General features: G+C 42.9%; 1 protein-coding gene across 2 annotated transcripts in view; it reads right to left on the reverse strand.

Moving 5' to 3' along the window:
- cpne5b (copine Vb) overlaps positions 1-17,003 on the reverse strand; it is a 723,670-nt gene that overhangs the window by 221,712 nt on the left and 484,955 nt on the right. Inside the window, exon 12 of one of the 2 annotated variants that reach the window (XM_041195525.1) lies at positions 16,842-16,917. In XM_041195525.1, the coding sequence (XP_041051459.1) occupies positions 16,842-16,917 (76 nt within the window). Of the gene's footprint in view, positions 1-16,841; positions 16,918-17,003 lie in introns of those variants that run through there. The other variant, XM_041195524.1, reaches the window with a different exon arrangement.

A 17,003-nucleotide genomic window follows, 5' to 3' on the forward strand; every position in this document is an offset into this window, starting at 1 on the left:
GGCATGGAAAATTCTGCCCAATGACTCTGGTATTAAGAGCCCCATGGCTTACCAAATGAACTAGCCAGGCTGTGCAAGAATTGGGATTTGCATAACATTGATACTCCTGCTGCTGGTTGGTAAGGCATCAGGATCAGTTGCGCATATACCAGCTACTGCACTGCAGGCGGAGTGCGCATGTGCATCCAATCCTAACACCTTTCCAGGTGGTAGGAATACAGTGTAAAAAAAATGACCTGGTCATTTATTTTGTTGTTGGTGGAACATTCCACCATTTGCAAATTTGCTGCTACAGTTCTTGCGTTACAATAGTGACTGCATTTCAACAGACCTTCATTGGCTGTAAAGCACTTTGGACCATGTTGAGTTTGTGAAAGGAGTTATATAAATGCAAACCTTTCTTCTTTCATCCCTGAATCAAACACCCAGGGCCATATTTTCCCCTTCTAGGCAGGAATCAGGAGGCGGGTTCAATTCCGGGTTGGGAACCCACTTCCGTTACCAGCCTGCCAATTTTTCTGGGGGCCTTAATTGACCTGGAGTGAGGCAGACTCGAGGCAGGAACAGAGGTGGGTCAACTCCGGAGTGGGCAGGATAAAAGGCCCACCTCTGTTCAATCCCAATTCAGGACGGGAGAATCTGGCCCGATGTGGTTGGATCAAAAATGCTAGGGACCAAAAAAATCAAAATACTTGTCATTAAATTAAGTTGTTATGATATGGCAGGTGGCATTTACCAGGCTGGCCAAATTCCACAGGGGAACTTGGCCAGGCTATCACAATGATTTTTCAATTTGTATTTATTATGAGAGGATATGCACACTGAAGTCAGAAACCAGGAGTTCACTATCACCTTTTCAGATTTTAAAGATTACATTAAAACATTTATTAACAAAGAAAATAAAAAAAACACACACAAGATGACAGTTACATGGTTAAACCTAGTCTTATAACAGTTCCCAAAAGATTTCTACTTAACTAGATTCCCAACTATGCACCCCTTTTTATGCAACAGCCCAAACAGTTTCTTAGGGCTGAATTATCCCCCCGTCGTTGGGGTTGTGCGGTGTTGGGCAGGAACGAGTGCAAACCGTGCCACCATTTTACGTGGGCGAGCCAATTAAGGCCCGCCCAGCGTGATGCATACCCAGAAGCGCTGTGTGCTCCATGTGCTGGTGGGGGAGGGGATTCCCTGAGTCGGGGCCTGCGTACTATCGCGCATGTGCACGAAAGAGTGCAGAAATCTGCCTGAGGCACGGAGGTGCTTCTGGGAGATTAGTTTAAGTCTTGAAAAATGTAAGAAAGGTCAAAAAAAATTTTAAGGATCTGTCCCCTCATGTGAAACTCACATGAGCTGGGACATGTCCATTCATTTTTTTCAAAAAGTTTTATTTAATGAACCCTTCATGAAACCTTATGCCGCCCATGGATGAACTTTCATGAAAAATGCCTGGGCTCTTCGCCTGCCCGGCCAACCTTAAAGTTGGACGGGCAGCATTCTAATCAGCTCTAATTACTTTGTTAAGGGCCTTAATAGGCCTTTGACAGTTCGGCGAGCAGGCAGCTGACATGGCTGTGCGGCCGCCAAACTGACAGTTTAACTGACGCGTGGTGATGTCGGGATGCCCGCCCGATGTCACCACACTTCATTTTACATGTCGGCGAGTGGGCCCCTGCCGCCTCCACTCACAGACAGGAAAATTCTTCCCTTAATCTTTAAAACATCCAGCAATATTACCATAAGCATCCACTGTCGCTATAAGGGAGGTATTTCACAGCTTCTCTCTCCCCCTCACTTGACACATATAACAAAACCTTGCACTCTGGATCAAACCAGCACTTCTCTAGAAGTGGCTAGAGGCTGCTTTTTCACAGGCCTATTTCACACAGTCCACCTCTCAAGATTTCACAGGGCCACTCCCTATACAGCTTTCCATCTTTACATTTTCTCTCTTTTGATCCATAAATCCCATGTTTCACCCTTGCTTTCCCAGACTATAAACATCTTTCATGTTGTCCTTATGGCCAACAATTTTGGGAAAATTAAACTTAATAACTTGGCCTTATTTATCTTGTCAGTTGTAAAACATATTATCATATCCCTTTGAAAAGCAATTTATCAGATTATCTACAAAATGCAAATTCCATTCACACTGTGTCTGCTGAGCCTTCATCTTCACTCACCCATCTCCATTTCAAAATGCCTGTTATTGCCTTAAATGGCTTAATGCCTTTGATGATTCAAACCTTGCAGTCTGACCGTCTTTAGTTTAATTAAATTAGCCACACACAAACGGACATATACAAGTCTGCTTTAGTATTCCACAGTAATATTAGGGAAAAAAAGACATTTCCTTTACATAGTGCAACATGATAAAAACTGGGGAGTGGAAGATCCTAGGATGAAGAGAGGGTATGCCTTTCAACAACAATTAAATATGTAAAAACTAAAGCAAGGAGAAAGAAATAATACCTTCAGGTTCAAAGGATGAGATATCCATCTTTTACCTCAAGTGAAAACATATGGCTGAACGTTATATAGATTGTAGTCACAAGCTGAAACCATTTATTTCTTTGAGAACTAGATACAGGGAGAATAAATATAAAACTTCAGTTATCAGAAGTTAAGTACAGTACAGGGGACTTAGGGATGAATTATAAGTGATCCCTTGCACCCCATCCAACTAAAAAATCGGGGTTGGAGGGAGCCGGCGAGGGGGACAGTGCCTGCTCCACAGCCATAATTTGCCATTAATAGGCTGGAAGTGGATTTCCGCTCCTCAGGAGCAGGAGATCTGACCAATACTTCGGGACAGAGTGGTACAGTTTTGGAACAGGATCTGGGTCAATGTTTGGAGATCTCACTGGGTGCCAAGCTGGCAGGCTCTGGTGAGGGGAGAAGGTGAATGGGCTGGAACGGGCAGCAGTTTGAGACACCATAGGAGGAGGGCTACCTGGCAGGGGTAACACATTGGAGGGAAGGGGTGTAACACCTTGGGATGGCTCTTCGATGGACCCAGAGGGACCATTAAGGAGGGACCCGCACTACTGGCTACCAGTCCGCACTCAGAAACCTCGGAAACTTGGCATGGGCCTCGCCCGCCACTGGTAAATCCCAGCGGCTGCAGGAGGTGGTCCTTAAGTGCGAATCAAATCCCCACTAAGGACTTCAATTGGCCCACTTGAGGGCAGGCTGCCCGATGCCATCGCTAGTATAACTGTGGTGGGAGCAAGGGCTGGCGGGTAGGCCACCCGCTGGATTTAACGAGCTCCGCCACATTCAAACCCACTCTTAGAATTTGAACCTGTTACCTTCCAAGAAGCTGTTTTATCAGCATTGATAGACGGGAAGTCAGAACTCTGCTTAGCTCTCTGAGATCTGATTAGCGGTGTTTTTTATGAGAATTGTGAATAAGGAGAGTCAAAGGTTAGGCTATTAATTCTTTAAGGGCTATATGCAATGAGTGAAAAGCTGTACCTATTCAATAGCGAATACTATAAATGGCTGGATACTGGAGCGTCAGAAACCAAGGGGAGAATTTTCAGCTGATCACCGCCCGCAATTGACTGCGTGCCGCCATTTTACATGGGTGGGCCAATTAAGGCCCGCCTAGTGTGACGCACGGCCGGAAGTGCTGAGCACTCCCTGTGCAGGCAGGGGGAGGAGGGAGAGTCAGGGCCTGCGCTCTATCATGCTTGCGCGCGAAAGAGTGCAGAAATCTCCCTGAGGCACGGAGCTGCATCAGGGAGATTACTTTGCTTATGAAAAATTGAAATAAAGAAGAAAAGAAATATTCAGACATGTCCCCTCCTGTGACCGTGTCGCATGAGCTGAGACATATCAATGAATTTCAATAAAAAAACTTTTATTATATTTATAAACCCTGCATGAAACCTCATCCCATCTGTGGGTGAAGGTCCATGAAAAAATGCAAAGGCCGTCTGGGCTCTTCACCTGCCCACCAACCTTAAGATTGGATGGGCAGCTCAGTTAATTATTTTAATTGCTATTTAAATGGCCTCAATAGGCCTTTGACAGTTTGGCGGGTACTCAGCCGACTCTGGTGTGCACCGGACGAACTGAAGGTCAGAATGATGCGCAGTGAGGTCAGGGCGCATGTCCGACGTCAACATGTGTCAATTTACATGTTGGCGAGTGGGGCCCGCCCTCGCATGCCGACCAGAAGATTCAGGAACAAGGCTGGTAAACCCTTTGAGAGCTATGGATGGTGGAATTAAGTAAAGGATGTTTACCTAAAGAGTGATCAGAGGTTACACTTCTTTAAAACAGTGAACCTAATCCAAAAAGAACTAGATTCTGTTCTCAGTGTTGGAATATAAATTTATAGAACAAGGTTATCCAATAACATGGAGAGAAATACAACTTTGAAAAACTTTATCAAATGACCTCTTTCAAATATTGAAAGCTGTACATTTTAATGTAACATTTTACAAAATTAACAAATGTGGAAGTAGATAGCCTGACTGTTTGCAATTAATAGACATTTAAAAAACTCTTCCCACCTCCATTACATGGTTCTTGCCTCCATGCAGCTGGTCTGATACCAAACAGTTGCTGATCAAACTCCGGCCGACCGGCTGAAAATTGGACAACTTTCAGGGGACAGGCTGTTAATGAGCCCATAACAATCTAAATTGTCTCATTAATAGGGGTGGGCAGGTTCTGATGCCCACTCCCTCCCCCATCCTCAGGAAAATGGTAAACAGAAGAAACGGCGGCAAAATTTCCAGCTGCGCCAATTGGCAGCCATTTTGTTTGCCGACCCGCCTCTGTTCCCATCTGGTTGAGGACAAGCAATGTCAGACCCCAGTAGTCTGTAATATGTGCATGACCTGAGGAGATGGACAGAAGTAATAAACAAATTAATCAATGTTAATGATCACATGGTATTGTTTTTCTGAAATTTGTTTTATTATGTTTTGCATTCTAGATGGTTGGATACCCTAGCTCTGGCTTCTCAAGAGATGGTGTACTGATATGGGTAAGGGATACATTTTCTTTGGCTGTTAGTGCCAATACTTTTGTGTTAGCATCAACAGGAAAACTGATGAGGCTTGCTCAAATATTGTACTCTTAGTTTGTATTCTCTAGTTTGTAACCAATTAGGTACAAATTTCCAATTTCTACATCATGCAAACATTCAGCTTCACGATTGATTACAGACCACTTCTGATAACTCAAAGCTGTTATTTGCTCTAACAATGGAAGTAAGCAAAGTAAGTCACACAGCAAAGTGGGCTTTTAATGTAACGGTCTATCAGATAATTTGAATTAAGCAACTTTGAATTAAGAGGAGTAGGCCAATATAATTTAAGAGTTCTGTTACCTGGCTTGATTGGGATTTCAGTGGGGACCTCGGAGAAATTAGAAACTGCTCTGATGGAGAAAGTGAATAGATTGCAGATGGCAACTAACCAAATACAGCAACACAATTAGTCAGAGTGCACACAAACTGTGTTGGATACAATGATTTTATTAGTTTAGGTGAATTGAGTATTTTGAAGTAAACAAAAATCCTAGTTGCAATGAAAATTGAGAGCACTCGATGTAAAATATCAACAGAATATGCATAACAAGCACAATCTTGGGCGTAGTTAGGGCTGAACTGTAAAATGTGGTTTGAATCCTGCTGTGGGTATGTGGCAGGTGCTGAAACTATTTGAAACATGCTCTACACTGACTCACCCCACAGCCATAAAGCACTGCAGGCAGACTACCAAGGGCCAGGCGACACCTCCACCCCTCACTGGGGAGGAAGTCCCACCCTCTGGAGCTGCCGGCCAATCTAATTGGCTGGCACTTCCATCAGTCCCTGCAGCACCAGGGAAGTGTCTGTGACCACTGCCATTAATGCAGACAAAGAAGAAGATAGATCCCTAAGTCCAAGACTTTGGGCTGGGACGGTTTGGGTAGGTTAAGGAGAGGTGCAGGGGTGGGCTTAAGGAAGGGAGCAAATAGGAAGGAAGGGGGGGTTCGACCTAAGGGGGGGGGGGGGGCACCTCATGATTGGCAAAGGGCAGTCCCCGGAGAGCGACTCCCCCTTCCCTCCTGCCCTTTAAGCACTTGAGTTAAAAAAAATTAGGCTTCCCGCTCCCACACTGCTGTCCATGCCAAATGTTTTATGGTGTGGGCAGTGTATTATTAGGGTCAATTGGCTTGATAATTGACCCTGAATTCTTCATTCATTATGGAGGATTGTGCTGCCAGTTTCAGTGCTGCATTCTGTGCATGAGCTCAGGGGTGGACAGGAAGGTGGTGGGATGGATGTCCACCCTATTTTATGTGCCTCACAGCCCCCATGTGGGAAACACACCCGCTGGGGGCACGTAAAATGTGTAAGATTCAGCCCATGGTTGGCTGGACCCTGAGCCAGATCTGTTGTCATGTTAGAGCCAATAAGGAATGGCTGTCGGGAGCAAGAGGTGCCTGTGTAACTACCTCCCTGCAGTACCTTTCTTAGAATTGGCAGTGTTAAATTTTCATAATACAATCCAAAGCAGAATCACCCAAAAGGTACAGCATCAGCACTGTATCATTTTTACTGCTCTTGGCACACTTTACTGACTGACAGCTGTTTTTCCTTCATGCATCAGTATTAACTGCATTAAACATCAATTTGAGCTAATGTTATTTTCATGAAATTTGGGTGCATTGTGTATGCACATAATTCATTGGAAAAGTCTTTACTGTCTGTGCAACATTGAAATCGACATAGAGATAATTAGCTGCTGTGGATGTTCCAATTCCTTAACATGATTTTTCAGCCTTTTCAAAGTTGTTGGACTTCCACTATTAACATGCAATAAGATAACAGCAATTTCTGCCATTTTCAATATTAATTTGCCAAATCTCATAGTGCTGCCAAACAGACAAGGGGGTATATCTTTAAGTACTGTTAGGGCTTTTGTATAACAACAATTTGTGTTTATATAGCAACTTTAATATAGAAAAACATACCAAGGTTTTTCACATATTTGCAATTAGAAACGATCAAATCTAAGGGCCTATTAGGAGAGATGACTGAAAGTTTTCTTCAAAGTGACTGCTTTGAAATTGGGTATTAGAGGCAACATGTGGAAACAGAGAAGTACAGAGAAGGAGACCTATTTAAAGCATCAATGTTTTTACTTGAGCATATTTATACTGCATGATCAAAGGGTTATCCTTCTCACTCCACATTCACAACAGAACTTTGTGCAATCCACAGGATTCTTGGTTGAACATTCGTGACAAAATCTCTGCTGAATTTCTAACACTGCCTTGCATGATCCCATCCTTGAAAATCAGGGAATTATCCTTGGGGCAGAATTTTGCTGTCGGCGAGCAGGGGGTGGAGCCCGCTCGCTGATGCGTAAAATGACGCGGGATGACGTTGGGTGGAACCCCCGACGTCATCCTGCCCTATTTAAGTTTTCAGGAAGGCGGGGGCACAGCAAAATCAGCTGCGGGCCCGCCTACCTGCCAATGGTCACTTGAGGCCATTGACAGGATCATTTCACCAATTAAAGGACCTGCCCGTCCAACCTTAAGGTTAGCGGACAGGCCAGGAGCCCCGGCGGGAAATAGAGAAAACATGAAACCTCATCCACCGGCGGGATGAGGCTTCATGCAGGGTTTTAAAAATCGTAATAAAGTTTTTCTGTGAATTATGAACATGTCCCATCTCATGTGACACTGTCACATGAGGGGACATGTAAGGGAATTTTTTTTTTCTATTTTTAATATTTTAAAAAGTCCAGATGATCTTCCTGAGGCTGCCCTTAGCCTCAGGGAGATGTGCGTTCTTTTGTGCGCATGCGCGAAAGAGCGCACTCTCGATTTCAGTGATTCCCCCCCGCCCTCACAGGGAGTGCAAAGTGCTTCCCGGTGAACGTCACACTGGGCGGGCCTTAATTGGCCCACCCACATAAAATGGCGGTGCGGCCCGCTTCACGGCAGCAATCGGCTCTGCGCCCGCCGGCGATTGGGTCGGGCCCACCTGCCTGACAGGCAGAAAATTCTGCCCATGGTGTCTAAACCATATTTCACACTATTTCTTATGTAATAATGTGAAATTATGTAATATTTATTATGTTAAATTATATTATATTAAATTATTATGTAATTATATTAAGCTTAGGGTCTAGAATGCCGGAGGCATAGCCTTGAACAATGCGCCAAAGTGAATTTCACAATGCACGAAAGGTCAGAGTTGGGGGAATGCAGAGCTCTTAGTGGATTGTAAGGCTTGGGGAGGTTACAGAGAAAGGAAGGGATAAGGCCTTGAAGGGAATTGAATATGAGAATGGAATTACTACCAAAAAAACCTCTCTGACAATGAAAATTTACTTTTACAACTGTAGTGTCTCATTCTTCCAACTTTTAATTATTGTTGGAGATTTATAAAATACAATTTTCTTTACTTTTTCTTTTATCTTCCTCTCTTAATTGCATCTTAATTTCTCTCATTTCATTTTGCTTTCTAGAATTAATTTTACATTAAAATAAATATTCTAATTCATAGCTCCTGGTTCAGGCTTTGCAAGTCCCAGTGAGATTCCTTCATTCTGGTTTGTTGAAGAGGCTTACTGTTGCTCCCTCCACTCACACACTCCACAGATATCCTGCAGCTTGAAAAGGATCTCTAATAACTGTAAATTGCCATTCAAAAGCCCATGGAAAGTATGTGAGCAGCTGTAAGCACAGTGAATGATGAGTGTCATTCCTTTGCCATTATGTATTACTTTTTTCCTCATGAATTCAAGGTCATAAAATTCTTGGTCTATTCTTCTTACATGTTGTCATGATAGCATTTGCTCAGGATCAAAAACTTATGACAATGCTTTTGGCTTCAATAATTGTTACAAAAGTTTCAGGCACTTTCGAATTGTCAACATGTTTTCAACCTCAGAGTTGACAGCTCACAGCATGTCTTCATGTAGGGCTGTATGTTTTAATGAATACCTATCAATCTCTGCAGATTCCAGTACACTTTGCACAAATCAAGAGAGAAAATAAATTTTATAAATGCAAACCTATTAAATGCCCAGTGAAATTTAATCAGCATAGGATAAAAGGTATCTTTTGGAGACTGAATTGTCGCCAAATATAGGAGATTAGAGGCAGTGTCTTAATGGTCCAGTAGGGATGGGCTTCAAGGCAGGACCAGGAGGAATTTCAGAGAAATACATGTTGGGTCAGTGGCCCGACATGTTCCTGCATCTGGGTAATCTTCCCAGAGATGGGTCAGCACCAACAAAGGCTACCTGTCCAGCAGTGGCAAGAATCTAATCTGCGTAATTAACTGCCCATTTGCGGGCTGCTTCGGCACAGCACAGGGATCCTCTTAGTGATGGATGGGCAACCTATTAGGGCTAAGCCTGGCAGGTGCCCGGAGGCAGTTTGCTGGCAGTCGGGCTGGGGGGCCCACAAGGGTCTCCTGTTTTCAGCCTCCACCAGAGCGTAGCTACCAGTGGGCTGTAGCTGCAGCTTATCCAGTGGAGTGGTTTCCCTTCCAGTGTTGGAGCCTGCAGCCATTGCCACCATTTATTTTATTCAATTTAGTATCTCTTCGGAGAGCACCTCAAGATGGAGGCACCTTTGCATCTCCGCTCCTACAGCGGGCACGCCCATCTCCGCCAATGGGGCTGCCATCTTTCCAAGGATGCAGGACTTCTGATTGAGCCTGCAGCCTCAGGAACCTGCTGCCGTCCTTAGTTGGCAGCCTCTTAATTGGTCAACTGATCCCCTGGGCAGGTGCCCTGAGAGGCAGAGTGGGGGTGGGATCCGGGAATGATCCAACTCACACTCACGTCCTAGGAGCAGAAGATTCCACCCTGCATGCAATTGGCTGAGGAGCTGTCACGTGTTTAAAAAACAGTTTTCAGTTGCACCCATGAACCGACATCAGCAGGCAGCTGATTGTCAGAGCAACATTATTAGGTAATGAAATACAGATTCCTTCAAAGAACTTGGTACAGGATGTATCTGCACATCTACCTCCAAAGATGTCACTTTACCCCTGCATATCCAAATTGGCTGTTTGACTCTTCAAATTACATGGAATGTACTTAAAAACAAACCAATGCTGAGATTTTCTGGCCCACCACAGTTGTGGCAGGTGTGGCGATCTATTCAAATCCCCGTTGACTTTGGCAGGAATGGAAGATCCTGCCAGCAGGAGGGAAAAGCCCGCTCCAAGGACAGAATTTTCTCCCCGTCGTGGGGGTTGGGCGGGAGCGGGCGGGAGCGGGCGTGCAGCTGATTGCCACCTGCGATTGGCTGGGCGCCGCCATTTTGGGTGGGCGGACCAATTAACATCCGCTCAGCATGGTGCGCACCCGGAAGAGCTCGGCGCTCCCTGTGCAGGTGGGGGGAGTAGGCTGAGTCGGGGCCTGCGCTCTTTCGTGCATGCATGCGAAAGAGCGCAGAAATTTCCCTGTCGCAGAGCTGCCTCAGGGAGATTAGTTTGATCTTTAAAAATTTTAATAAAGAAAAAAATATTTTAAGACATGTCCCCTCATGTAACAGTGTCACATGAGCTCGGACACGTCAATGAATCTTAATAAAAATAATTATTTAAAGTATAAATCCTTCATGAAACCTCATCCCGCCCGTGGATAAGGTTTCATGATAAATGTGAAGGCTGCCTGGGCTCTTCGCCTGCCCGCCAACCTTAAAGTTGGACAGGCAACTCAGTTAATTATTTTAATTAGTTTTTAAATGACCTTAATAGGCCTTTGATGGTACAACGGGCCTGCAGCTGATTCCAGTGCTCGCCCGCCGAACTGAGGATCAGAATGATGCGCGGTGACATCACTGCGTGTCATTTTACGTGTCGGCAAGCGGGGCCCTACTCCGCTCGTCAACCCGAAGATTCTGGCCCAAGTCTTTTTCATTGCTTGAACTCTGGATCGTATACTTCTAAATATTCAACTAACTTTATTAATTTTTGTAGAAGAGTCATATTGAACTCGAAACGTTAACTCTGCTTCTCTGTCCATGGATGCTGCCAGACCTGCTGAGATTTTCCAGCAATTTGTGTTTCTAAATTCATTAATTAGTTCCTTTGGACTCAGTTACAAGCCTTACCAAGCTTCAAGGGAAATTGGTTTCCTGTAGTTACTTTGAAGCTACACATGAGTATGTTTATTTATCACCAAAAATAAGTACAGATCAGGGAGCAAATTTGACCCATTTAGTTAAGCCCAAGTGCTTCTCTTGAATGCTTCCAAAGATTTTCCTCTAATATCCACCTGGAAGACAGTTCTGAGCATTTATAACTCTTTGAATGAAGCAGTGCTTCTTGACATCAGTCACAAACTTATCTTTTATCAGCCTAGGCCATGTCCTTCTTCCTGTTGTTTTCATTAGTGCAGTTCCCCCACATATGTATGGCTCAGATGATCTTGAAATTCTGGACAGAAGCGAGTTATAGGCTACAGTCTTCTTGTTCTTTTACAGCTGTCCTTCAAACTCTCTGCCCTAACAACTCTCCACCCACAAAACTGGTCACGCCCCCAGCTTTCATAGGTGAGGATCCTCCAATTATGCTTATTCCATGGGCAGAATATTACACTCGGTGTGAAGGTGCATGCCCGACACGCCCGAATGTAAAATGACCCGTGATGTCATTGCGCAGTCTAGTGATATTTCATTCGGCAGGTACGCGCCGGAGTTGGCTGCGCGCCCACCAATAATTGAAAGGCCTATTAAGGCCATCAACAATCTAATTAAATTCAAATTTACACTGCCCATCCAACCTAATGGTTGGTGGACAGCCGAAAAGGCCAAGCGGCCTTTACATTTTTAAGGAAACCTCATCCACGAGCGGGATGAGGTTTCCGAAAGCAAATGAACATTAAGTAAAATCTTTATTTTTGAATTAAAAGCTAGTCCCAGCTCATGTGACAGAGTCACATGAGGGGACATGTTTTATTATATTTTTATTCTCTTATTTTTTTTTACACAGCGCTTCAATCTCCCTGAGGCAGCTCCGTGCCTCAGGGAGACTGAAGGCACTCTGACTCACGCATGTGCGAACTGCGCGCTCTCCCACCTCCCCCCACCCACACAGGCAGCGCTCAGCGCAATCCACGGAGGATGGGCATAAATTGGCTTGCCCGTGTGAACTCGCGGTGTGAAGCCAATCGTGGTCAGCTGTTGGCTTTCTGCCCGCCCCCGCTGAGCACCCCCACCAAGGATAACATCCTGCCCCATGGTTTTCTTCACATTGTGTCCAGAGTTTCAGCTGCAGTGAGAAGAACAGTTTCTTTTCCATTTTTGAAAGATTTTTTAATCTATTGACCGGGATTGTCAAAGGGCCGTGGGGTCAGGAGCTGATGTGGGATGGCTTTGAAAATTGTGGTTCCCAGATGTTGTATCAGCATCCTGGCACCCCCAGGACAGTTCCGAATATTGAACGGACTGGCAGTGGCAAGAGAGTAGGTAAGAGTTATTAATTAACAGAAATTAAAGTTTCAGTACACTAACTAGCATTGATGCACATCTGGCACAGCATGTAATGAAACCCGGTAGTTGGAAAAGCTTCTTAAATGCCAATATGACTTATACCTATGCCATGAAATGCATTAAAAGAAAGAGAAAACACAGAGCAGGTCTCAGTAAAAATGGATCAGATTTTCAATGTGGGGTAGGAACCCAACACCCAGATAAATTCTATGTCCTGACCCCAATTAACAGCCCCTTAAGCTCCTTAATGAGCTTGTTAAGGAGCCTGTCTGAAATGGAATGAAATTTTCAAATTTGTTCCCAATGAGCCTGAGCAGCCTTGTGCACTTCAATGCATAGCTGTTGGGTTCACTGCGGGGCCTGAATAAATATCTTTGGAGATGGTTTGAGAGGAGTCTGTGGGCCAAACTAGCACTAACATGAGTGCTGGCCCTTTCTTTGTCATGTAAGGCCACTGTTAACCTCATTATTCCTCCATGGCCTTCCCAGGAGCTGCCTGCTCTAATCGGCAAGGCAGTGGCAACACTCAGAATGGCTGGTGCTTGCCTTTGCTGCTGGCACCAGGCAGGCAGCTCCCAACTTCTGGAGGTATTCAGTGCCTTCAATTGAGTATTGAGTTTGTTTCCTAGCAAATTAGGCCATTTGAATTTGAAGGTCACATCACGAGCACGACACAGCTCGAGTGCGGGGACAGGACATGGAATTCATCTGGGTGTTGGGTTCTTAACGCACATTGAAAATCTGGCCCATTCTTACTGAGACCTGCTCTGTGTTTTCTCTTTCGTTTAATGCATTTCATGGCATGAGTATAAGTCATATTGGCATTTAAGAAGCTTTCCCATCTACAGGTTTCATTACATGCTGTGCCTGATGTACATCAATGCTAGTTAATGTGCTGAAACTTTAATTTTATACTCAAAGAAGAAATATATGATGTTGGTTCAGCAATTTTAGGACCCAACTGTTAACACTGACTTATAGCCATTTCAAATTCACATTGAAATACTGCGAATGCTGCATCAGTGCTGACATGTTAATAGCACTTGCACTTCTGGGATAAATTCATTTGTATCTTTATTCATCAATCCAAGCAGAAAACGCGACAAATGTAGTCTGTGTGCAATTAGAATTTAAAGGGATGGGGCAAATGGAATGTCATCTAATGAGTCAAAAAAGTCTTGCTGCACTTAGGCTGAAAATGCATTTCAACTGATTGGCTGCCATTTCTCTAACCCTGGAAACCACAAAGGAACAAACTGATTTGTGGCAGTTTTTTGCTCACCTCTCCTATTTGGTAGGGAGCGAGTCTGGACAGTCACTGGATTTTATTTTCGGCCTCAGTCGACAAAGTTGGGAATGGAAAAAGATGTGAGAGGTGCCAATGTGAGAAGTGCTCCCACATTATTTCAATGCTATCTCAGCTCCCAACGGTTTCAAGTGGGAGCTCCCTTTTGCATGATCCTCCCACACTTTGACGGCAACGTTGCAATGACAACAATTGAGACGGAGATGTAGGGGACAAGTTTCTGTCCTTTTATGCCTCATTTGTTATGGCCTGGAAACATGCGCTAACAAGGTGTTCCAGTGAGGCAAACTGGAGCCTATGTCGTTAGAACTCGTTCAATAAATTTACATAATTAGCCAAGCATACAGATGACCTTAGATTCCAGTTACTTAAGGCTTCCAGTCAGAGCATTTTAGAACTGATATTTCCTGGAGTCTGTTTGCTTGTAATTGTACCAACCTTGTGACAGGGGTAACTCATTACTGGCAGTACTAATGCCTGGAGAAAAATCATGAAAAGGTAATGTTACTGGCTATTCCAAATTCCAGGTTATTTTTGTAACTTTTTTTATTCAGAGTAGGACCAAATATTGTGTAGATTTTGTTTGACTCATTTTCTTTTTGAAAGCACAATGCCTGTATGTTTTGCAGCTATAGTGGCCTTATCATGTTACTGATCACCACAAACTTATTTAGTGAAAAATACTTTTAAAAATAAAAAAGTGACATCACTGGTGCTATGAGAAATGTGATAATTGTCGAACTGTAAATGTGTTATCAATCCAAAATGGCGCTTTTCAGTAGGCTTTTTGAAGCAATCTCTTCCAAGAGTTAAAAGAGTCCCAAAACAGACTCCTCAACCATTCCCCAACCTTCAGAGCCTTGCATACAGTTTCAGGATCTGCTCACTAGCTTGATCAGTATCTGATGAAACGTTTGCTCCAGCAGGCAAATTGGTTGATATACCAATCATGTAAGTCAAATGGAGGTCTTTTCTCCACCTTAGTGGCATAGTATGGAGTTAATATTTGTATAAAGTAAAACATAGTCAAAACTAAGCTAAATGGATAGACAGTAGCTTATTATTTGGTGCATCAAGAATATTTTCCAATTTTATAGGATTTTTATGATCCACAACTATATTCTTATCAATGTAAATCATGCCAGATCCAATTGTCACTATCCTGTACTTTATCAGCTAGTTGTTTAGTTAAAATAGATGAATACCTAAATGCTTATTGAATGTTCTTTTGACTTGCTTTTCTACGGTATTTAAGTTGTCAAAATCCTTTGTGTTTTGATGCAAAACTGAGCTAAGTCTCTAAATTGTGGATATTTATATGTTTTTTTTTATTTTAAAACTAGCAGATCCCCTGTATTGTGCATTGAATCAACCAGTTGATCTCCCATTGCATAGAAACAAGACTAAATGCAATCTTCTGGTCAAGTCAGGTTGGAGGGAAGGAAGGAGGATATGGACAGAGGAGGTTAATAAAAAGGAAAGTGAAAGAAAGGAGGAGGAAATAAAGTAGAGATGAACACTGCAGATGAAATTCAATTCATTAAGAAGTTTAGAATATCACACATCAAAAGAGATCAGCACATACATACTTCATGACTGGGAGAAATGATGATGATGAAAGATATCTAGAATTATACTTTTACTTGGATTTAACATATCAAGTCAAGAGCTGCAGACACTAAAATACTCTTCTATAACTTAAAGATTATTAATGGTGATATTGGTAGATGAGTTCATTTGCTATTTTGAATGCCAATATGTTTATTTTTAACATATTCAATAAATAGTAGAGGAATGACATTATCATATTAAGCATTCATACACTAATATTGATAACTATAGTTTACAGGCTCATATTCACAAATCAGTTTAATATAAGTTAGAAGAAACTATGCAAAATCATATGGAGATATGGCCTGATCATATTTTGAGAACTCTGTCCAGTCTTGCCTTATCAAGATACAAAGGAAACACTCAAGCTCTAATGGCAAAACTGAGAACATCAGTGAAGCTAATCCACAGTATCAGAGGATTGAGTTGTGATGGAAGAATGGGGAAACAGGTTTTTCAGCTTTGTAATGAGGACATTATAAAACTATGCAAGATAATAAGTAGTCTAGGAAAGGTTACTTAAGAGTATTATTTCAAGGTAAGTCAAGTGAGCAGAGTTCCAAACGGTGAAAGGAAATTTTGGCCCGATGTTGAGCTGGATTTCTACAAAGTGTGATCAATACTTGGAATAGGCTTCATGGTTCATGGATGTAAGAGCTTCTGAATAATTATATAAGCTCTGTAGGGTTTTATTTGAGAGAATGGAGGGAAAGCTGAATGGAATGATTAAAAGCATGCTCTTTAAATCTTATTACTGTTGTCTTATGTATCCTATTCTGTAATTTGGGATATTCACAGCCAATTCATTAGGAAACTCGTGTAAATGGAATACTTAAAAATAAGCTATTTCGATCCTGTTCTTTACTTTTGACATATGCAGCCTGTTCACTACTGCCATTCTGCAATGGAATTCCCATTTCTCTTTAGTTCCATTGCAATTCAAATATATTCTCAAAATTCAGATCTGCCTGCCACAAACTGTCACGCAATCTGTTCTAGTCACTTTTTCCAATGTCTCCTTCTGTTTCAAAATATGGCTAGCAATGAACCTTTTAACACTTGGCATTCTGCGGCAGATTATTGTATGAGTCTTAGCAATGTACTCACGTTTATCAATGCAGTATCTCCATTTAATTTATGTTATCCATTATTGTCTGTTAAATTATAAATTGCGTGTCCTTCAGCAAGTAATTCATCAAGATATTCTGAGAGATGTCTTTAAATTATCGCTCCAACAATACTGGGTTCATCCTATATGCTTCCCCTCCCCCCCCCCCCGCCACCGCCCCCCACACCGCTGCCCCCATCTCCTTGACAACTTGTACTGTGCTGCAAGTGGGTGAACAAAAATTCAAATTGTTGCACAGAGAATGTGAACACAACATGAATAAGCAGCTTCTGGGCATTTATAAAGGGTTGATTTTAAATACTGGAATCAGTAGGATGCATTTACCTCATAAACATTGAACTGACTCTGTCCTCTGGCAAGTTCTCGATAGCTTGTTGTAAATTCTCCAATGAAGTCATGGCTAAAATCACAAAGAGGAAATTGTCAGCTACATTCCATTAAGAATTGTTCCATCCAGTACTGCAAACAAAAGCAAACTTACTTTAT

Source organism: Carcharodon carcharias, chromosome 9 (genome assembly GCF_017639515.1).
Source record: "Carcharodon carcharias isolate sCarCar2 chromosome 9, sCarCar2.pri, whole genome shotgun sequence".
In the NCBI taxonomy this organism is placed as follows: Eukaryota; Metazoa; Chordata; class Chondrichthyes; order Lamniformes; family Lamnidae; genus Carcharodon; species Carcharodon carcharias.